Here is a 23,581-nt window from a genome sequence, read left to right on the forward strand (position 1 = left end):
TCGGGCTTGGCTTCCTCTCTCTCTCTTTATATATATATATATATATATATTACAGATCCTAAGAGTTAAGCTAGATATTCTAAGGAGGAGGAAGCCAGCCTCTTAAGTTTGAGAGCAGCAGCCACCGAGCAAGAAGAACGACCGGGGACGATGCAAAGCAGCTCAACTGAACCCTTCCTTCGGAGCCGATTGCGGACTAGCAATCACTTCCACTTGGGCTCCCGACCATTCCAGCCACATCTAGAAGCTATTGAAATGCCGAGAGACTGGCGGCCGTACAAAGCTGTTGTTATGATAGAATATTAAAAAACAGACTTCAAATCAAAGACGAATACAATATTTGACATTGTTCAGTTCTTGTTGGAGGCCTACACCCACCAAGGTTAAGCTCTCTCTCTCTCTCTCTCTCTCTCTCTCTCTCTCTCTCTCTCTCTCTCTCTCTCTCTCCTTCTTTGTTATCTAGCTATCCTTGTTGCATTTCTTTGCAAAAGATACACTTCATGTTTTAAGGCATCCAATCCAGTTAGCATCAGTATGCTTGGGGCGAACGAGGCGATCACCCCTCACTAGACCCTCTATTTCCGCAATTACCAGAGCTGCGCCAATGCCTAGTAAGGAAACATCATGAAAGTGAATCTCAAAGCACTCTTATGAGGATGTTTGCTATCTAATTCTCATGACACCATGAATAGGATCACGATGTCATATATATTCCTGGCTTCCCAAGATCGTGCTCATAACAAACATGTCCATGAGAGGGACCCTGTTTGAGGAGAGCAGGACGAAATAATCTGAAGCATCAGTTCCACGAGGCACACGAAAAGAACCTGTGTGCATCCTATGCGTCTATTGATTATGTTGATTCATTGTTAGCAAACTCCTTAATTAAGGATTCATCTGGTAAAAGGAATAGTTTGTAATTGCTTTATTAATCTGCTCCAAAAATTAAAACATATTTGTAGAACACTTTTTAAAGTGTTCCATGAATCTTGCCTCAATCATTGAGCCATATTCATGGAACTGTTCTGTTTACCAAACGGGCCCTAATGATGATTGTTAACAAGAAAGAAACTTGCAAACAACAAAGGTGGCAATGAAAAGTCCTATGTGGTGACTGCAATCGTTGGAGTGCTAGCTTTGATACCGTGATAGAATATGAAAGAAATATAATGTTTACAACATGGTTCAGTTCTTGTTAGAGAGGTATTATCAGACCCATAATCGTGACAAAGTTGGCAATCAGTATTGTTTTTATACTCTGCAGATTGTTTGCCAGCGTGTTTCGATTACCATTGGAAGCATTGCCTCTGGGGTTGGCTCTATACATAGCTGTAGTGTTTCTTGTGGAGAACTCAATCAAGACTCCTTTTGTCTGCTCAATTCCTTTAGCCAGAAGGTTACGTCAAAGATATAATTCAAATTTTATTTGCATTTTTAATCACCAAATCACGTAAACAATTGATTTTTATGCCATTGATTTTTCTTTTTATACATTAAAACGGGATGACTCGAAATTAATTAGCTTTTTACTAAAGACAAACTATGTAGAGTAATGTGTTGTAGATGACTGCTCACTTGATCTCGAGCAGGGCACAGTGCGTACATTAGGACTTTGCATACAAAATTCAATTAATCACTGTTTCCATCTCTCTTATAAGATGGGCATTTTTTGTTCATATAAAACTAGTTGTAACAGCCGAATCGTAAGCGAGAGAGAGACAAAAAAAAAACAACCAATACAAACAATTAATAATTTTGTTTCAGTATGTACATAGAAATTTCATTCATTATAAAAGATGAAACCGCTCACGTTGTTGATCTTTATCACCCTATAAAATAAGGTCTGCACTATATAAAAAAAGAACGTATCCTTTCGTAACACACATCTTTAAAATTTATTTCACTCCATGATGTGTAGTTATATATGTATATTGTACACCTGAAATCTTTTGTTGTAAACCTGGTTTCATGAATGAGTTTGAAAACTCCAAAACTATATGATCGAACCGAATTGCAACAGTCTTCTAGATGTATGACATTTTATTAAACACTTTGTTTAATATAGCCTTAGATTTGCTTGCCCTTTAAATTTCCGCAACTTTTTCAATCGTATAGTTTGAATGTTTCAAACATCCAGTTGGATTGATATATATATATATATATATATATATATATATATATATATATATAAGTGAAGCTTGATCTTAGCCAAAAGGCTGAGAAAGGCGTTGATAACTGACGGTTGATATAAAGATCTCTCTCAGGCCAGCCTAGCAAATCACATGGTAATTGTCACCATGGCACGTTGTCTCTGTGAACAGCTGGAGAAAGGGCCCAGCTGGTTGGCATGGAGCCCCAGAATCAATGGGAGGCTGCATGCTTCCTCTACTTTGTCGCGCCTTTGCCCAAGCTATCCGCCATTGCCCAACTCGCCGTGCGCTTCCAGAGCCTCACAAACCGCCGCCCCCACTCCCTCTTCGTCTTCAGCTACTCTTTAACACTTAACAGGCGTGGCTCATGGCTGTGCACCCTGCCCCGCTCTGCCCCGCCCTCTCCTGAATCGGCCCCCTCACTTTTCACGTACAGCAACAGTCGCCTGCGCATCGTGTAAAGATTTTGTGGCATGAAACCAGACTTTTCTGTCTACAGCAGTCTTTATTGATGATCAAAAACGTAGATATAGGTTTCTAGGACCGCAATTTGGAATAACTATCCTTTGTGGATCGGATGTTTTGATTGAACTGATAAAAAAAAAATCGAATATAAGTAAAAATGTAACAGTCAATTAAGAAGAGATCGAATAGATGGGGCTTTAAGAAATGGCGTTCGGTTGGATTCGGATTTAGATTCGAATATGTATAAATATCTGATTGGATTCAAATCGGATTTAGCTTTAAATAAATATTTCAGATCTAATGCTCTTACATTTAGAAAATTGAGGTTCAGTTTGAAATTCAGATTTTGATATGAATGTAAAAATCTCGATTCGGATCAGAAACAAATTGTCAAATCAGATTTCAGATTCCGAATCGGACATGACTTTTCTTTGTTTGTATTCGAATCTGAATTCAAACTTGAAATTTCGAAAAATGGTTGTGGTTAAAGGTATATCCAATTCAAATCTAATATGTTGATATCCGATAAATCTCTACCCTTATTGCAAAAAAAAAAAAAAAGTTACTTAGAGATCAAAATGGGATCAAGCAAGGATGCACATACAAAACACACACTTTTATAAAGTTATTTCTGCCAATCCATTATAAGTAGTTAGACTAAGAAGGAAAAATGATTCTACCATCTGATGATAGCATGCACACTGGGATCTGATTCACCCAAAATTTCAGATGTCCATGACCTCGCCAAAATCTTATTGTTGCGAAGCAGGACTTATATTGAACTTGAAAGGATTTAGAGCCTCAGTAATTGTTGAAATCCATTGATATGCTGCTTATTGAGAAAGCAGTGGGCCAACCTACAAAGAATATTGAGTCTTCCCTCCCTGCAATTAGTCCAAGTGAACTAAAAGCTAGGATCCACCATTTTTTGTGAAATCTCATTCTCGTTTCTTCTTTTTACAAAATTTGTAAATGTCAAGCAAGCTTGTCCCTAGAACCATAGTCATAAATAATGTCTCGGAGTTTTAAACAGCAAGTTTTTTCTCAGGTATACTATACTGAGCCTGACAAAACGAGAAAAATACGGTAAATTTTAAAAAAATTTAAAAACTAAAAGTGGAGAAAAATAAAATAAGTGATAAACTAATAACACAAACATCAAAATATAAATAGATTTGCAACAAATAAAAAATAAATAAACAAAAACTGTTTGATATTAAAAACTCTGAAAAACTTGAAAAACACGTTAAAAACATGTTTTTTTGTTTTTAACTTTTTTTTCAAAAAATGCTTTTTGATTTTTAAATGGCTAGTTAATTTATCAAGTTTGTTTTGTGTTTTTTTCAAAAAAAAAAGCGTTTAGTTTTAACCACATTCATAAGCTTAACCACATTCAATGTGCATGCCATAAGATACGAATTTTGATTTTGTGATCTCATACGTTATTAAATGTCATCAAGCGTATAGATCATAGAAATTTAATTTGAAGCCCACGAGATCCTGATCTTTGGTGCAGATAGCGCCGCTTGGGACTTCAACATTGAGAGTTGGTGATTGCTACCAGTCGTGAAATTAAAATTAAAAAATTGAATCAGATGGGTCATGCTGCCAATTCAATGAATCGGCCCAAGTAAGTATTAGCATAGGTTTATCAGTTGAATATATATATATATATATATAAGTAAAAAAAATCAAGATCATAACCACAATGAACATTATATAACATTGTATGAGCTGATAACTGGAATTGGGTTGCCACCAATTCGGGGGGCTGATTTTTACAAACAAGATTGACAGCATCTGATCATATGATCGCTCAATAACTTCTCCGCTTTTCTTTCCACATGAACACCGAAAGCAGCCTTATGTTTTTAACTTCCGGATAAAGGCTGCTCCATGGGTTGGCAACTAACCGATAAAGGTCCCATGTTAAAACCCTTCATTTTAGAACAAGTTTCGGCTACTTTCAATTGCCTGGCAAGTACTAGAAAAAAGTAAATTGTTTACTTGATCAAGTCCTTTAAACACGAGATCAGTCAAAGGACAAAGCCACGCTATTTTACAACTGGCAGCAAAATGATCGTCTGGGCTAGAAAGTTAAAAAAGTGAAGCCTGTTTTAGAATTATTGTGGCCAAGGGGTGGGCCCTTAAAAGGAAGTTTCTCCCAGCTAGAAAAATCTCCTCTCTGCATAGTGGAGTTGGTTCATCGTGAATTTGATTCCGGTGGCTATTACTCATTCGAAATGCAAACTACGACAATGTCAATGCAGAGTTGAAGGAAGTAACCGTAAGTTCACCCAAGTCTTAAAGCAACCTTGAACTTCGAAAATAGGAAGAAAAAAACTTCAACACCGCAACTCACATAAGATTATGGAAGTCTGGAATTCATTTTTGATTTAGTGGCATATAAAGAAAGCATGGGTCACATGCAGTTTTTTTTTTTTTTAAGGCTATTTGACTAGAATAACATTGTGTGTATGAAACATGCATTCTTAAAATATATTATCATATAAAAGAACACAATATTTCTAGACATGTTAGACATAAATACACTTTCTTCTCCTAACAAGATGGTGTTCTTGAAATATGTGTGCTTAAAAAATAGTGTTTGCTCCTTGTTGAAAATATTATTGAGCCTCTCAATAAAATTTTTCTGCTTCAATCAACAGGAGATAGTATGTAGATAGTATGTTGTACTCACTATAAATCTATGTTGGCAACTTGGATTAGCACTCAACAAGTTTCTTTAAACTAGTAAAATCGGTTTCTAGCATGCATGGTTTCAGTGTCAAGCAGGCACTTAAAGAGTCATTTGGCAGTTGAAATACTTTGTAAATAATTCATAAATTCAGTTCAAAGATTGAGACATATTCATTAAACAATAGAAATAAGTATCCATGAATCATGAATCTGCATATTCTTTGAAGCAAATTCATGCAACACTCACATGTTATTCTATTTTTCAAACGACGCCCATAAACACATTCGTGGTTTTCATTATTAAAGTTTTAATTCTGATGTAGACAGGGGCAGAAGAAAGGGGGGCACGGCAGGGACCTTGGCTATCTCTCATATTTTAAAAACTTTAAAAATGTATATGTAAACCTAAAAAGTTTTAGTTTAATATATATATAAAATTTGAAAATTTCTATTTCAACCTCTAAAATGTTGAAACTATAGTTTGACCCCTACGACAAAAAAATTCCTAGCTCTGCCCCTGCATGTAGAAGTGCTTCTACGGATTGACTCATATAATGAAAGTGTCCATTGTGAAGATGTATGCCACATTAATTAGCGAAGCAATAGGCAGCTTGTGTGCTCATCACCTCTTTCTTTCAACCATAAATTATGCATAGATTGAGGTTTATAATCCTACTGGTGGCTCGCGAGAGTTACTTTTCATTACTAAAAAGATCAAATTACTATACAAATGGAACATTAGAGTGCGTTAGCTTAAACTTTCGGCAGCATGTGGCTTTAAGAAAAGAAAACATTACTGGAGGGCCCGTGTTTATGTCATCTACATGCTTCTTGTTTGGAATTAAAAACTGCAATATAAACTCTACTTCACATATGAGACATCTTCATTAAACAATAAACCCCAATAAGGGAGAATCCCAAAGTCATTTCCCCTAAGGCTGGATATCGAATCGTACCGCCAGCAGGTACCGAGTACCCGGCCCGACTTGGGCCCGAAAAAAAGGCATCGGGCTGGCCCGATAATTTATCAGGCTGGCCCGATTGGGCCCAATAAGTCTGATAACTTCTCCTCTTACAATACAAAAGTTAAAGTCATTGCCATAGTTGGCAAACTAGGCGATCCTACTCACGAATAGACCAAGCCGGATTGAGATCGTTCAGTTGTTAGGTCACGGGTACGACCCAAGCAATCCACACTAAGACTCAACTGACTCAGTAATTGGCTAATTTGGTTCGGAATCGGCTGGCTCATATAACATGAGTTTTGGCTATATAAAACTAAATTAATGACAAAAATCAGTTAATTGTTTTTAAAAAAATCAGTATGAAAAAAACCAAAAAAAAAGGAAAATGATGAATTGGTTGGTTATATAAATATATACACACTTTTATTATGGAAATTGAACCCCTTGATACACGTTGCCTTTTCGATGACCTCCAAGATCAAAATGAATAATGTGTTAGGAAAAACAGAAAAAAAAAAGGCAAGCTCTTTTGTGGAATTAAAATAAACAAATTGATATTTAAAAGCCTTCCTACGAGCAGAAGGCACGCAGTAGCCGTACCGATATGAGCACGGGAATATGAAGGCTGTGGGCCCCACTAGTTCTCCGGCACATGCACCCACTGCCCTTCACGTGGCCAACCCTCTGCTCCTGGCTTTTCCATTAGCTCCTCCGTTTTCTGCGGAAATTTCAAAAAGGCGATCTCATGAAGCGAATTTCCCAAATGCTACTCATTTTGTCATAACACAACCACGTTTTGGCGCCTCTTTTCTAATTCGTGAATACGCCTTCTGGGATTCTAATTCCCTTCGTTTTCATTTTTTTTTGTTTTCTCCTTGTCATTGAGCCACCTGAACTAGATGTTGAGCCCATATATGAAACACTTACAACGCAAAATCAGCATTCTTCGTCATGAGAAAACATTTCAAACGTTCAAGCCTTGGGGGTTCTTAGTTGTAAGCCATTTTATTGGAAACCCGTTTGAGCATTATATGTTAGAGTGAAGACAACACTAAATAAATAATATAGTTAACAAATTTTCAATTGATTATGAGGCACTGATCTAGATCTCTTGAGACTATCTGATATAACTGGACTCAAAAGTTTCAATACTTAATTTACATTATATGTTTATATGTTAGAGTGAAGACAACACTAAATAAATAATATAGTTAACAAATTTTCAATTGATTATGAGGCACTGATCTACATCTCTTGAGACTATCTCATATAACTGGACTCAAAAGTTTCAATACTTAATTTAAGTTTGAAAGAGCGGGTTTTATGGAGCGTATGCCCCAGGAAGACTTCATCAACTTATGCCCCTTAAGGAGTTAATTAAAGTTTCAAAGAGAAGACTTCAAATTAGGTGTTTGGGTGTGCTTGTGTATGGGTTAGCCTATATATGTAGATAGAGAAATTGGTAAAAACCGGACCCTTTGATTTTGATTTTGATTTTGATTTTTAAAGTGTTTTCTTTTTTGCAATCTAAAAGAATAGGTTTATGAATAACATATACTAAATTGAGCATTTGTTGGACTTTAATGGGTGTTTATATAATAAGATAAAATGAACAGCCTCCATGGCATGATGATAAAAAAAAATCAACTTTTCTTAGTAAAACAACTTGAATCAAAGCATGTTTTACATCAAAATTGTCTTCATAAATATATTAATATGTTTATATTGCATTTAAAATAGTTTTTGAACAAAAAAATCAAAGGGCTTGGTTTTTATCTCTGACCTAAATTGTGGTTTTTGACATCTTATATATATATATATATATATATATATATATATATATATATATATATATATATATATATAACCAACAACAACATACCTTTATGCCTTGTGGTTTAGGGGTTAAGTTGACGTAAGATACATTTTTGAACTCAAACTCGGTTGCCACTTTTGCCATTCTTAATAATTTAAAAAAAAAATCTCCATCAAAATCATTATATAAGTTTAAGATGTTGGCACGGCATGAGAAAACGCGTTTTTCATAGCTAATTCAAAATGTGTCTTCTACTAAATAAAATATAATCAATACGTCTCACGATTTAAGATAATTAAAAGTCGCTTTGTGGTATGAATTAATTGTTGCATGAACCAGAAACTAGGCGCATGCGCATCTACAAGTGACAATATTTTCTAAACATTCTTGTGAGTTACATTAAGTCGAGCCAACATGATCTTTCGAACATTTTTAGCACTTTGGCGTTCGTATGATTTGGTGCTCTGAAGAAACAAGTGGGATCATAATAAAGACATGAATAACAAGATTTCATGATATTTTTAACCATTTAAGCCAAGTTTAATAAAGACCGAAAGGGGACAAAAGATTATTTTGTTATCATCTTTGTAGTAGCATTTGAATGTTCTTTCTAGTTGATGTTGTTTGGGGAAATAATTAAATTTGAATTCCCATCTCATTCATAAAAATCGTCCGTGGAATTCTATATTTAAGAGCATGGAACCTCGAAAAAAAAAATCCAACCAGTTACGTTCCTAGCTGCATGTCCTGGTGGAGCATTTCCTTATAAAACTCAATCTGGAGAAGCTATGATACAAATTCCGTGTGAGCCTTTGCATGTTCTAAAACGCAATTAGTATTACTCAAACCTTAGTTCCAAAGAGTTTGGTGTAGTTGGTCATACCAGTAACTGAAAGTTAATTGTTAGTTCAATTCTCATAATAATCCGAAGCATACAATTTTTAATAGTTCAACTCTCGCCCTCTCTCAGTCTCATGAAATCTACAGAATGCCGCTACTTTGAAACTCTAGGGGCTTAACATAGCTAGTCAGGCTGATGAGTTGACCTGGTTACGATTCCCATGTAACATACTCTCTTGAACTGCACCAGTGACGTGTGTGATACTCTACTTAATAGGGTGCATCATTCGTTGTGTGATACTCTACTTAATAGGAGGGTGCAGCATTCGTGCCGAAGTCCTGAAGCAATTCTAAACTTTAGAGGTAAGGGGATGAATTATTTTCATATATTTAATTATCTCACCAAATATTAATTGATACGTGAGATCTGAATGCCACCCTGCCCCCCTCAGTCCAAGACTGGGCTTTGACCCCCATAAAAAAAGATAAAAAAAAAATTACATCTAATTTTTTAAAAAAATCATTTATTTTATATAAATTTTTTTCAAAAAAATAATATTTTGGTCTTGTCAAAATTTTGAAAAATTGTTAACTCTGTCCCTGGTTGCTGAATCGAACACCAGTCAAAATGCCACACGTAGTGAACAAAGTAGGGATTCGAGCTTATCTTGAATGAACGAAGGTTCGTTAACCTTAACAACCTCCAGATTTCAAATTCATCAAAGTGGGTCCCACTACAGCGTGAGAAGGGGCGGGGGGCCCACTCATGTCGGTTTGACAAAGCGTTTGCGAGGTGGGGCCACCATTTGCGGGATGAGGTCTTTGACTTGGAAAAAGTGGGGCCCGCGATCGGCGGGGTCACATGACCTCCACGTGGCGTCCCGCTCCCTCGGCTGGGGACCACAGTGTTCCGCCTCCCCCGCCGGCTTGACTCTCTTGTCGCTCGCTGCATTCCTGGTGGAAGACGAGATCTGGTTTGCTTCCCAAGTTGTTGTTGATTTTACAGGAGTCGAAATCGATACCATCCATAATGAATTCAAATTTATATCTTTAGAGTGAAAAAAGAAACAAAGAGCAAGGCGAAAAAGTCGATATGTTAAGAAATTTTCAAAAAAATCAGTGAAATTTAATTAACATATAATTCGAGTTCAGGGGCTCAAACCTGAAAGACGAAGCTCATCTTCGACCTAGTGGGACTGCTGACGACTACTTGAAATCTTGTAACTTTCTTCTACATCTACAGCTTCGAACCTACTAACCGGTAATTGGATCTCTTGCCGCTAAGAAAAGCACAGAGAAAAGGACCGAGTTGCATGGCAGAAGCAGGTTGCCACTGCCCAAATGACCTCTACCTCATGATCCTCAATTTTGAGATCTACAAGATTTAAATTCAGGCCTTTGTAACAATCTAGTGCCATTGTAGTTAAGTCAGACTTCAGACATTTAGCTTTTGCTGAACTATAGAACTTGGTGTAGATTTCAACAAAGATTTGTCCTCTCAGTTCTTGGGGGCCAGAGTCGTACATGTTTCGTGAATATGCCCGAAAAGTTGGGTAGATTTATAAAACACTTTTTAAGGTGTTTTATGAATCACCTGCCTCGATCTTTAAACCATATTCATGGAAAAGTTACACATTATTCTGTTTTATATGTGACAGGATCCTTGAAACCTGCTTGCATAACATGAGAGGCATATGCTTAACTCAGTTTTTCTAGTCATAATTAGAGTTAGGATGAATGCCCTAACAAAAATGATTTGGTGTTGGGTCATGTGAAGGAAGGTAACAACGAAGCATCGGAAAAGGTAGAGAAAACTTGGACAGGACAGCTTATATGATCCTAATAACTCTCCTTATCTCTTTTCATTTGATGTTCAACTGTTGAACTTTCACTGAGGAGAAAAATAGACTCAGTTTTTACGGTGGTTAAGATTTGTAACCGAGTGTCGAATCCGCCTCCATTTTTTGCCAGCATCTACTTTCAACAAGCGAAGTACTGCTGAAGCTGAGATCGAACTTAGTTTCACCAGTAAAGCCTGGCTCGAGCTTTAGCATGCTCAAGCTTTCACAATGTGTGTCAACCCAATCAACCTTAATCCATAAGGTCCATGCTCAGGCGTAGAGGTTGTTTGGCAGCATGAATAGACGCTCTGTGAGTTTTCCATGAATCCATAAGCCATCCATAAATGTTTGGTTTTGAAAGACCAATCTTTCCTATTCCCTGTTTATTCATAACGTTGGCCGCCTGAACGTGCGTGCTTGGAAATGGTTAAGGCCGCTTCATAGACACCAGTTGTCCAAAAATAGTCGTCCAGCTTATGGAGAAGGAAGGAAAAGTTATGAACATGTTAGATGACATGGGAATAACCCAGAGAGGAAGGAAGGGAATCTAAAGCTTTTTCTTATATGATTTCTTTTCCTTCATGTTCATGGATCGCCCTTGCACCATGTGGATTTTGATGTGTATTTCTTTAGGATGAAAATGGGGGAAATTTTCCTCCTTTTGGGCATATCGAAGTTGGGCCCTACACTTCAAACTTCATGATACAGGTCCAATGTTTTCTGACAACTAAATGTACAAATCTGTCAAGGGCCAGTGAAGACTGGAATTGCTGTTGGAACTGGCTCAATGCGGCCCGAACCGAACTTGGCATGATAATGGCATACATTTAACTCGGCCAAACTTCAGACCTGGGTTTGGGACCTGGCTCAGGCAAATGGCCCAGATTAGACAGTTTAAGATGCTATATGGATACTTATAATGATAATTTGAGTTTTTTGTGATAAAACTTTAGCCAACTGTTCCCAAATTTGAAGTTTAGACAAGTTAACATTTGATTCTGTAGGGAATCGCCGAAAAACTGAAAAACGAAATTGAACGATTGTTTGCAATCATTGACTCTATAAGAACTTGAACACTGTGAAGCTTTGTACTTCTTCCTGCGGCGAACCCTGTGGATGTGATTTTGGGAACCTTGTGAAGGCGTGAACTGAATGTAAGGTGGAGAACTTCCACTGACCTCTCTCTCTCTCTCTAATCTTCTGATCCCTATCGATTTGAATAGTGTGGTAAACATGGTTGCCGTGGATAATCAGTGGCTTCATCTTGCTGTCATCAACAAAAACAAAAGCATTCTCTTAAGACAGAAATTTACCTATGTGTTTACCCAATGTTCTCTTGTTCCACGAATTCTCAACCATTCACATTTCTTGGGACCATGAAGAATTCATGACTAAGAGTCGCCAAGCCAGAGACACTTTATATCTCAAGAACATGCTTCAAAGATTGGGCAGGTTAATGAGACACAGTATACCCCTCCTACCAAACAACCCTTAGTATAAAAACCAATTTTGTCCAAACCATCAAAATCAAGCTCAATTGGCAGAAGCAAATCTGGAGAATATGGGTTTGATACAACACCTGTAAGGGTGACGTGTGCCGCACATGAATATTTTTTTATTTTCACTTTTTCCTTTTTTTAAAGTATTTAGCCTTTTGACTTTTTATATTAATACAAAAATCATTGTTTACTTATTCAGAAACGATTCGTAGTCCTATTTGATGCAGTTGATTCCTGATTTGATTCAAAAGCCCATGTTGACAACACTGTCAGGCCCTCAGTTGGCAGTTATCAGCAAAAGTTCCGCCACGTACAAGCATCTCAGAACGGAGATGTCAGTTCCGAGTTTACGGCCACAACATGGGCCCGTATATAGAAATGTTTCAATAAACTAACGTGCAAGTGCATTTCAACAAACAAAAATGATTCTACATTAGACAAAGCATTACTCTGAATAGAACTGAGTTCCATGGGAATTCATATCAGGCCCATTAGGTGCACAGTCCCCACACTTAAACTAAAAGTAGCCAGCAATCATGAGAAAAAAGAAACCATTGTTCGAGATAGCAAAAGTTAATGAATCTGAACGGCCTGATATTAGTTAGCATCACATTCACGGTTTCAACTGCACAAGAAATAACTTGAACGGGAAGTCCTAGCAAACAAAATACACATTGTGACAGCGTCCTTTTTCATGTCTATGATGAATATTAACCTGCTTATAAGGTCAAGATCATGTTAGTTCAACAAGGCTTTAGCAAAGGCACCAAAACAGCAACTACACTAGTTTGACAGCAATTTTCATCCCCTGGAGCACTTCTAGCAACAAGCCCTTTGCTGTCAAGAAGCCTTTGCATAGTCCTTTCACAAGATGATGGTCCTTTCACTAAATGATATCAGTCATTGAAATTTAAAGTTCAGACAGTCCTTGGGACATCTGCAACATGTACCTTAAAGTTTACTGAGAGATAAACTCCAAAGCCTCGAAGTTCCAACCAAAAATCTACAGATAGCAAGACAAATTATCCCCAGGATATCACCTCACTACTGAAGACTGAAGTAAGTCCATCATGCAAAGAGAACTGCTGAAGAACATCTAGACTGAAGGCACCACGAGGAGGGACTGCCATGAAACAGCTAGACCTGATGGAAAACTCAGAGATACACAAATACATAACATTTGTGTCCACCACTAAAGAGCTATCTGGTTTCAATGAATTGGAGGCCGAGGAGCACGAGGCCTCACTGGTGTCTTAGATGGGCTCACCCTGCAGAGTTTTTCCAGTGCCCAACTAAATTAGAAGTATTCAACAAATATTTTCCAGTAAAAGCAGAACTTGATGTGTACTCATACCTTATAGGCAAGGAACCCAAAATGGCGCCACTACAGTTCAGTGCGCTAATTGCACTTTCAGCCTGAAAGAGAAGATTGCACAAGCCATTAGTGTTTGGATGCTTCAAATAACAAATTATGCACAAACATAAGCCACCAGGCTCCAGCTTGAATAGAAGAAACAGACTCAAAAAATTTACTGCAGTTTCATTGTTCAACAAATTGAATAAAAAAATAGACAAGCAATCTTCTGCAACAGTTCCATACATGGACGTATTACAGGTTCAAATTCTATATGAACTCCAACTGGAATTCACAATGTCACACATTTGCAGCAGATTTACTATCAAGAAACAACCATAAATAAGTTGGTGGGGGAAACAAGGGTGTCCATTGAACAACACGTATTCAGACCAAATAAAAGAAGGAAAGGAAAAGAAATGGAAAAACATGCCAACTTTAAACTTTAAAGTTGATAAGCCAGTTGAAAGAGGTTTCAGTCGATAAGATGAAGCCTGTATAGTTCATAGATTAAAGTCATTAATATCTCTGAAGCAAAAGTTAATATTAACTTGAGACAAACAAGAACAATGAGTCTACAATGATGTAATGACGGATTGACATAATCTACCTAAGGTTCTATTAAAAGTCTGAAACTAACATTTGATATAATCTATAATAGCATAATAAAACTCTTTAAGGAATGATGTCATAAAGTAGAGGATTAAATGCCAAGGCGACTTGTTACAAAGAAGAACTTAAGAATATTTCAGCAAATCAACACCAAAAACATATATATATATATATATATATATATATATGAGAGCAATAAAATGAACGCCCGTTGCTAAAATCAGAATGTAAAACCAAAACTACCAAAATGTTAGATTACAGGCATGTGGTGCAGGTGCAAGAGTGGGTGTGGCATGTGTGAGTGTGCGCACGCTTGTGAAAAAGTTAAAGAGAAAGTCTTTCATTGCAATAAAAGAAAAACTAAAAAATAATAAGGCAAAAAGTTAAAAGAGAAGTTTGTCACATGTCTTTTTTTGTCAATAATACTAAAAGAGATGTTCAAAACAGAACATAAAAAATTATACAAACCCTAACCATTGTTAATCTCAACCCTAGCCCTGCCTTTCTAGCTGCAGCCAGTAAGTCTTTCACTCTTTTTTCCTTCTTGTTGTTCCTCTTCCCTCCTTTTCTTCCTCCCTCTTTTTCTGGGTGACTGCACCCCAAGCAACACAACAACTGCAGGCCACACCCACGTCGATGCTGGTGTGGCACCCAAAATGGTGTGTCGATGTATCATAGATTTGAATGCAATTTGCTTTGCCTCACTAGGCATCTTGCATTGCTTAAAGACGACATTCATAATTAATCATCAACAGAAATATTTTCATGAATTTTTGCTATTTTATTTCCCCTGGAGAAATAATGTCATGAACTGATGCCAGTAAAATTTTTTGCTTTGACTGTGAACTGACAATGATGCAGATGATGGCAAACTTTCCAAAATTGTCATAATTATTCTTGAAAATCATCTAAGTCCTGCTCCTGGAATACACCAATCATGTGCATCAGTCCATGGTTTTGCATATTGTCCTAAATCTGCTGTTAAATGCAAAATGCACTGAGGTACTAAGGAGTTTCAACATCCAGCTTGGTGCTTTCTCTTTGTATATTTTCATATTTTTTGAATATAAATAATGAATATACTGTTGCTTGCTTAAATCTTCTAAGTAATACATACATACATACATACATATATATATATATATATATATATATATATATATATATATATATATATATATATATATATGGCCATGGCCGTGTACCCAAATTCTTTTAAAATTGCTCTGCACCATACCCACATTCATGTGACATAGCCAACAAAATAGATGTAAAGTTGTACTAACATCTATCCTGTGCTCATTTTCCTCTTAAACAATGCCTATACAACCTGGAAAGTGTGCATAAGACTAGAAGGTGACAGTATGGCAAATAAAACCAATAAAGGAATCAACAAATAGATGACAGCAGTTTGACTTGATAGCAAGTATTGAAACCCTTTTACAAGATAACGAATATAAAAACAGCAGCACTTTCAATTGAACAGTTCAAGGATTATGCTAAAGTAAAATTTGCATCAGGAACTACACAACCAAGGAAGAACCTATTTTGAACTTTCCAACTTGTGCATTAAAATCATATCTTTCTGAAAACTAGGTCACGAACAGAAGTGCCTACAAGATGTTCGATGCACAACTACTCGTGACAGACACAAGAACACAGAGAAGGTGGATTCTGTATTCTTTTTATACAGAACTGATCGGAAGAAAGTGAGCTAAAGGCAGAAAACCAATTGCTAGTAATCTTGCATGAGATCACATAAGCATAAAGACTATGCCTAAATGCATGTTTCAACTTTCAACACATTGTCCCTAACCGACTGCTAGAAGTAAGAGAAAAGCAATACAAGCAATTCTTTCAAGCATAGTCACAAATAACGTTTCGGAGTTTTAAACTGCAAGGTTTTTTTCGGGTATAATATAGTGAACTTGAAAAAAGGGGAAAATAGGGTAAATTTTTAAAATTTTTAAAAAACTAAAAATGGGAAAAAATAAAATAAATGAGAAAACAATAACACAAACATCAAAAGATAAGTAGATTTGCAATAAAAAATAGAAAATGAAAAAAAAAACTGTTTGAATGAAAAAAATCAAAAAAATGAAAAAGTGAAAAAAAATGCAAAAAAAACATGTTTCTCTTTTTGAACATTTTTTTCAAAAAAATGCGTTTTTTTTAGTTTTAAACGGCATTTAATTTTCTCACTTTTTTTTTTGCGTTTTTTCAAAAATAACGGGTTTTTTGTGACTATGAATTTTTCAAGAACCTTTCCATTTGTGTGAACACTAATGGCATACAATTGCAATTTTGGTATGGTCAGCACTAATGGCATCTCCTTTTTTTGATGGATAATGGCATACAATGACAATTGATCCTTTCCATCATTTCCTTTCCATGAAGTTGGAAGCACTTTTGACGATTTCCTGTTCGCTTCGCTAACGCGACGCGTTGTCAGCTTTGCTACCGACGCTTCCTTATTAGGGTGCTTCGCTACCGAGGCGCCGCATCAAAGAAAGTCAGCTCCGAACCGACGCTTCGTTCCGCTTCGCTAACGCTCGGCTCAGTCTGGAACCTTCGCGCTGACCGTTCGCTTTCTCAGTAGCGAAAGCGCCTATGAAGACATTAAGGGTCTGATTTGAAGTTTAACTGCCGCAGGATATCCAAGAGTTGCAAGTTGTAACTTGAAAATCAGAAAAAAAGAAAGCAAAAAGAAAAGGAAAAAAAAGGCCAGGAAAGTACGGCAACAGATTGAAATTTTGAATACCAAACAACAAAGCACACAATGTACAATTTCCCCATGTCCAAGTCATTACGTTCAGCAATTGCTAGAAGGACAAACATGGTCAACAACTTCAATGAGAAATATTAAGAAAATCTGAAAATTAAAAATTATTTGGTGTTGTAGGTGGAAAGCATTTCTTGATTGGCATCAAATTGTAAATGTCCGAAACTTAGAAAGCAATGTTACCAAGGAACAACAGATCAGATCCAAGCTTGAGAAATATGACTATGTCCAACTGAGGCACGAGAACTACAGTGTGAGTTTGACTATAAAAAACCAAGATCCTAAATATGCAAAAATCAAATTCTTATTGAACCCCTGAAAGTAATTCTTATTGAAAAGTAAATCACTCCAGTGCTTGTATTGCTCTAACATTCAGTTAAAGCTTTGAAAAACAAGTTTCGCAGGTCACAGAGCTGCAGAAAAGGAAAAACTAAGGGTGAACATTTCAGTTGCATCCTATGTCACATAGTTGTGGGGTGTGTGTGTAGGCTTGGCCACACAATAGAAGTATAAACAGAAAACATTCTTCCCCAAATTTCTTCTACCCACCCACATAAATATGTGTGCAAGAGAGAGAGCGAGAGAGAGAGAGAGACTGGTCAAATAATTTTGTCCCAGGTCAAACTGGCAACAAGCACTATCTAACAGTCACTGTCATAATCACGATTCAACAAAAACTTTAAAATAAGGTGCTCGGTGACAGTAAAATCACAGGCCTGTGTAGTAACTAACTTTGATTTTCCATGTTAAACATGAGAGGTTACAATTTTAATGGGTCAGTTGCATAAATTTAGTTCAACTTTAAGAATAGATAGTCTGCATAGTTTCCTTTCAATCATAAATGGACAAATGCACATGCACTTGAATAACACAAATGAGATTCTCTTGGACCATTTGTCATGACATGGAAGACAAAATGGATAAATAGCATTATGCAACTGAATTGGAATGTCCGTTTTTCAGTTTCTTCAAGAAAAGGTGGCCCATGCCACTGCAGAGTCATACTTCATAGGTCATTATGGGTTAATAATTAATATATGTAATGTATTACCTGTTTAATATAAAATAACAGCATCATCAACCTTGAAACAACGATAATATTAAATGAACATTTTTAGGGTCAGAACAGGATCCAGTCTGATGATCATCACACTCTAAAGAACATAACAAAAAGAAAGAGAAACACACACTCTAAATTGATGCTCACAGCCTCACTGACGCAATCTAGTTTATCAAGTTTGGCCGCACTTTTTTAAACAAGTAGTGGTTCACACTACTGGAAATGCACAAAGGTATTTTTTAATTAATGCATAACCTAATTTTTTGTAGAAAAACAGCACCAAAAACTTTGGAACTAGATCATAATAAATAAAATCGTCACTATTCATTTCAAGGATACTCACATGAGAAATAAAGCACATTAACCCCAAAAAATTGTCATAAGTAGATCCTGTTGCCAAGTAAGACTTACATGCACAAACTCCACGAAAGCAATTCGTGTTGAGTGATGGTAATCTCCCAACAACCTTAATCGATAAACCTAAGCATAAAAATATCAGTTCGCAGTTCTCAAAATAAAACAGTCAAATTAAACCAGAAATCTTAAGATTGTGAAGGAACACGTGTTCTCTAACCTCTCCACACAGTGATTCAAAAAAGAGTTTAACATCTGCTTGGGTAACCTGAAAAATTAAAAGAAGAAATAAGAATGTGTTTATAACTTCACCACAAAAAAATGGCTGACGATGATTCATTCTAACACAGTTCACCTTTTTATCAATATTTGTACAATAAATAGTCCTTGTACACATCTCACGCTCATCTTCAGACTGCTCCAAAAAACACAGTTAGGCATGGACGAGCAAGAAACAAGCGTGGAAAGCCAGATTCTACCAATTATTGTGATTTTCTGAGCTACTGATGAGAGAAAAAATTATTCTGAGCTACTGATGAGAGAAAAGATTATCTACCCTTGGCAGAAAAGTCGGGTTAACAGGTGCGATTGCAGTTTTCGATGGAAGCACCCTCACTGGGTAGAATCCAAGCACAGTTCCTGCAAGGCTTAAAGCAGCTTTTGCACCTTCTGAAATTTCAACAGCCGTGAATTAGAAGAATTATAAGCATGATAACCAGTTAAATGTATTAACTGCCCAAACAAAATTCATACCTTCATCAAAAAACTCAATAAAAGCAAAACGAAGAACTGAATTTGGGTCACCACATACTCGGCAATCGACAATCTTCAGCCCAAAAAAAATTATGAAATCAGGAGAAAGAAACACCTCTATGCCTTGCAGAGCCAAGGATCAAGCATAAGTAGAACGAGGATCATAGTAACGCAATATACAGAAAAACTAAGTTTTCGTAAGTCTCACATGTCCACAATGGCTGAAGAGGGAGGCAAGCTGCTCTTCCGTAACCTAGATGATCATCAAAAATTAGTCAATCATAAAATTAGTCAATCATAGGGGCATTCCACACTCATTAAACCAAATGCTTATTCCTAATTGAGATTGTTCTCAAAGATATTCAGATATACAAGTTAGTAAGCACCACAAAGGCAAGACGAGATAAGTAAAGGGCGATACCATCGCCATTTTCACGTATAACAAATTTACGACCATCTTAATTTCAGAAATTAGAAACGAGAAGCGCACGTCCGAAGATAGACCAACGGAATGAACAATAACGGTGGAATAATGTACAAAAATCCCAAGGAAAAGTGACAGAGTCCACAATCCAGTTCACTCAAGTGGTCAAATCATATTAGGAGCTTCGGCAAAAAAAAATCCCAAAAGAGCACAAAATTTAAAGGAGAATAGTTCTTAATAGAGAACTAATAAATTTACAGTAGAATTACCTGCAGATCAATATCAGAAACGTAAACCGTCCTCCGGATAACCTCTTCCCTCTGAGCCAAACTTGTCCGACTGTTCATTCTGCGTTTCCCCTGATTATAACTGCTCTTCTTCTGACGAAAATGTCAGCAAATATCAGTATCAGAGTACACAAAAAATAACACAGCAGTAAATTTTTAGTTGTAGAAATGAATTTGGTGATCTTCCACTCCTCACCCTTCTGAGGTTTCCATTGCTTCCGTTGCTGTTCTGCAATACAAAATTGTTCGCTAAAGGCGCGCCAGAGCCCGGAACGAACTCCTCTGCCATTGGGTTGAGCTTCGACAGAAGATCCACAAGCTCCTTCATATCCCGCTTGAAGCCGTCGCCGCCATCAACATCCCCGTTCTCGCATAAGTCGTGGCCATTTGCGCGGTGCTGATGCCCGCCCACAAGTGCCGCATGTTGCAACCCGTGAATCCCATTCTTCAGCACCATCTCCGTCTTCGCCGCCACCGGCGCTCTGTGGTTGCCGAGAGCCTGCGGTAGTGGGGCCGGCGGTGACGGCCTTTGCTGCACCTTCAACCTCATGTCACCATTTCTCAGCAGGCCGTGCCCCTGCGTCGGCCCTCCGCCTGCTTGGCCTAAATTAGGGAAATGCTTCGCCTTTGCCTGCTCGTGATCGTTAGCTGGGGACGGCTCCGTGGCGGCTGCCTCGAAGCGGTCAGCCGGCACTTCGTCACCAAAATTCCGGCCAGCCAACGACGATCCGACGTTCACCCCCAAATCCACGCCGGCGTTCTCCACCACGGCCATGGCTGCAAGAGATCAACGGCCTCCCTTATTCCTTATATTTCTCTTCTCTCTCGCTCTCTCCCTCTCCAACCTTCTCTTTAACCTCTTTATTTCCCCGCTTCTTCTTCTTCGATCACCACATTTTTCGCCCTAGAAATCCACTCTCTCACACACAATAGGGGAAAGAGACAAAAATTACCTCTGAGAACCAGCGAAGAAAAAGGATTAGTTCTACTTCACGATCTTAGACGCCATGGATCGCCTTCGTCGTGAAACCGAGATGCAAGAGGGAGGAGAATTGTGACAAAAACGTCTTCCTTCTTCTACCCCTTCTTCTTCTTCTTCTTCTTCTTCTCGCCCTCCCCACCTCTGCTTCTCCCTTTCCTGGCACCCCTTTTTCCCTTATGAATGCTATGAACATATATTGTACTCGAAATGCGCGTATACTTTTTTCCCCTCACAAGCCAGAGTCGTTCTTCAATGCTTCCCCCCCAGCATGCGTGCATGCTCCATGAGCATCATCTTATACCATAGCCATCATCATCATCATCTTTCAACAAGGTATCACGGATCGGATCCTATCGTATATCCAGTAATGAACCATTTATTAGGTCCAATTTTTTTTTTTCTTTTTGTATCTGGTCAGACATAGATTCGTATGTCCAATTTCACCTGAATTCAGAATCATATTCGAAGTTGTCTTATAAGTTTGATCACATTTTGGAAAGCATTTTGATCCTACATAATTATGGTCTCAGTATCATACCCGAAGTCGGCACCCCGGCCCTGCTCCGGTCAAATGGCTGCTCTTAGTTGGCCAATTACTGGTTTGACTGGAGAACAAGAGAGGTTTGGTTGCGAATACTCTTATGAAACCTTTTGATTATATTTATTAATAGCTCTTATCAGAGCCTACTTATAGAATGGATATATAGAGCCAAATAAAAAAAAAAAAAAAACATTAAACTGATAAAAGAGAACCCTTTGTCTTGAATCTTGAAGAGTGCACCCTTAAAAGAGAAAAAAATATCATGGCCTACAAAATCTATTGCAAAAATGGTAAACAGAATATCGCAACATGTTTACTTAGACTGTTCGTTTAGAGTGCCACTTAAATGTCAAAAACCAGTGTTGTAAAGTCCGCAGGGATTGACGGATTCTGCGATTCAGCTTGATCATGAATCGGTAAAAAAAAAAATTACAAGTGATGAAGAAAAATACCAGCTTTAAAAGTATTTAGAAATATTAAAATTAATATAACTCATTTGCACCTTTATATGAATTTTCAGGTGAATGGAAGTTGCCCGAATAAAAGTTAAAGTCCCTTTCCTATCGTTCTTAGGATTAATTTGGAACTTATATAAACTTTGAGGACATTTGTAATTCAAAGAATAGTACCCACAAAAATTAAACTGATGATTGGGCAATCAGCAGCCAACTAGATTACATCCGTTGGAGCTATATGAACAATGAATTGCTTTGGTTCAGTTGGAACCAATTTTTACAATGCTTTGAACATTGATATATATATATATATATATGAGAGAGAGAGAGAAAGTATTAAGTACCCCGAACATATGATACTATTGGGTCGGACATGATCCGGACCATATGGATTCTTGCAATCCTAATCTATTATTTAATATTTCAGAACGAGAACTTTTATTGACATTAACTCAGATGCGGATGAATCTTTTAAGTAATGTCCCCATCACTTCATTAATTAACATTGGCAACTTTGTTCGTTAACGAAAACTTCACTGTAATCTGAAATTTGTGGAATTGTCTGATCCACAACAAGCGTGCTCTTTGCCATTTACGTAGATTCAGATCCAGATTCAAGTTTGCAACAAAATTTGCATCTTTGAGTGAAATTTGTACAATCTATGAGCCATCATCACATGCAGACAAAAAGAAAAAGTAAAAAAATTATATGGACACGTTCGTAGTATGTTCTATATATAATAAAACTTATGAGTATTCAAAAATGACAAAGCAAAACTGTAAAAGAACTATTTGCTTGAACGATCTTCCAAGAATCGATACTCTTTTTTTGGTTCAATTAGATTGTGTTTTTATCAGCTGAAATCTTGAGGCTGGCCGGATGCTCCACCCTCACACTCCAAACTCTTTCAGGCTGTATGTGTGAGATGCCGGAGTATCTGGAAGGCCGGAGAAATCCTTATATATATATATATAACTCTTACATCGGAGTCAAACAAAATGGCTCTTCTACAATAAGCTAAGCCCTCACGGCCTAGAGCTGCATTGACTTGTATAAGGGGTTGACACTCTCAAAAATCAAACCAAAGACCATTTGGGTTGTGTTATAAATGCCCTAGCAAAACCTCTCGATGGGAAGCGTGAAATTTGAGCTTCCGAATATCGGTTAATTGAGTCTCTCGCTCCAGGTCTGATTTCGAGATGGGCGGGCACGATCATGTGGAGGCTCGCTCCATGTAGGCTGCACTCGTAGTTCCGAAAGGGTAGGTGTCACTCGCAGAAAGGCTGCACTCGCTATAGGCTGGCTACACTCGCTCCTAGGCTTTGTGCTTGGTCAAAAAAGCAGCGAGCCCTTGAATTTAATCTCCCCCAAGTAGGATTTGAACCTATGACCAGTCAATTAACAGCCGACCGCTCTACCACTGAGCTACTGAGGTGTCAAACCTGCTATGCTAAGCCCATTGGAGCAACCTAAGATTATCCTAACAAATGAAGTTAACCTTTCCGCAGTTTATTTGATTAAAAGGCTTCCGTAGGAAACTAACTCGAAAATGCTCAGTGAAGATCCAAATTTGATGCAGATTTAGTTTGTCCCATGAGTTACACAGTTGGATCTGACACTTTCCAAATTTTCATGTTCTCAGGTTTAGTTCAATGTAGAGATGAGTTGCTTAAATTTTGAAGCTGACATCTCAAACCCTA

The 23,581-nt window shown here is 37.4% G+C and overlaps 1 protein-coding gene across 2 annotated transcripts; it reads right to left on the minus strand.

Annotated features, from left to right (window-relative positions):
* Window positions 1-12,934: 12,934 nt before the first annotated feature.
* LOC116262403 (polyadenylate-binding protein-interacting protein 12-like) lies at window positions 12,935-21,139 on the minus strand. 2 transcript variants are annotated; one of them, XM_031641743.2, is made up of 11 exons: window positions 20,856-21,138; window positions 20,099-20,679; window positions 19,885-19,995; window positions 19,400-19,444; window positions 19,192-19,264; window positions 18,995-19,107; window positions 18,794-18,853; window positions 18,659-18,706; window positions 18,496-18,564; window positions 13,631-13,692; window positions 12,935-13,544 (listed from the first exon to the last, which is right to left on the minus strand). In XM_031641743.2, exons 2-11 carry the CDS (start codon window positions 20,675-20,677, stop codon window positions 13,487-13,489), a joined length of 1,218 nt encoding a protein of 405 aa, XP_031497603.1. In that variant the 5' UTR covers window positions 20,678-20,679; window positions 20,856-21,138; the 3' UTR covers window positions 12,935-13,486. The 2 variants fall into 2 exon arrangements, with proteins under 2 accessions (XP_031497603.1, XP_031497604.1); XM_031641744.2 differs by having other exon boundaries at window positions 19,885-19,992; window positions 20,099-21,139.
* Window positions 21,140-23,581: the final 2,442 nt, after the last annotated feature.

This window comes from Nymphaea colorata, chromosome 10 (assembly GCF_008831285.2).
Source record: "Nymphaea colorata isolate Beijing-Zhang1983 chromosome 10, ASM883128v2, whole genome shotgun sequence".
Classification (NCBI taxonomy): domain Eukaryota; kingdom Viridiplantae; phylum Streptophyta; class Magnoliopsida; order Nymphaeales; family Nymphaeaceae; genus Nymphaea; species Nymphaea colorata.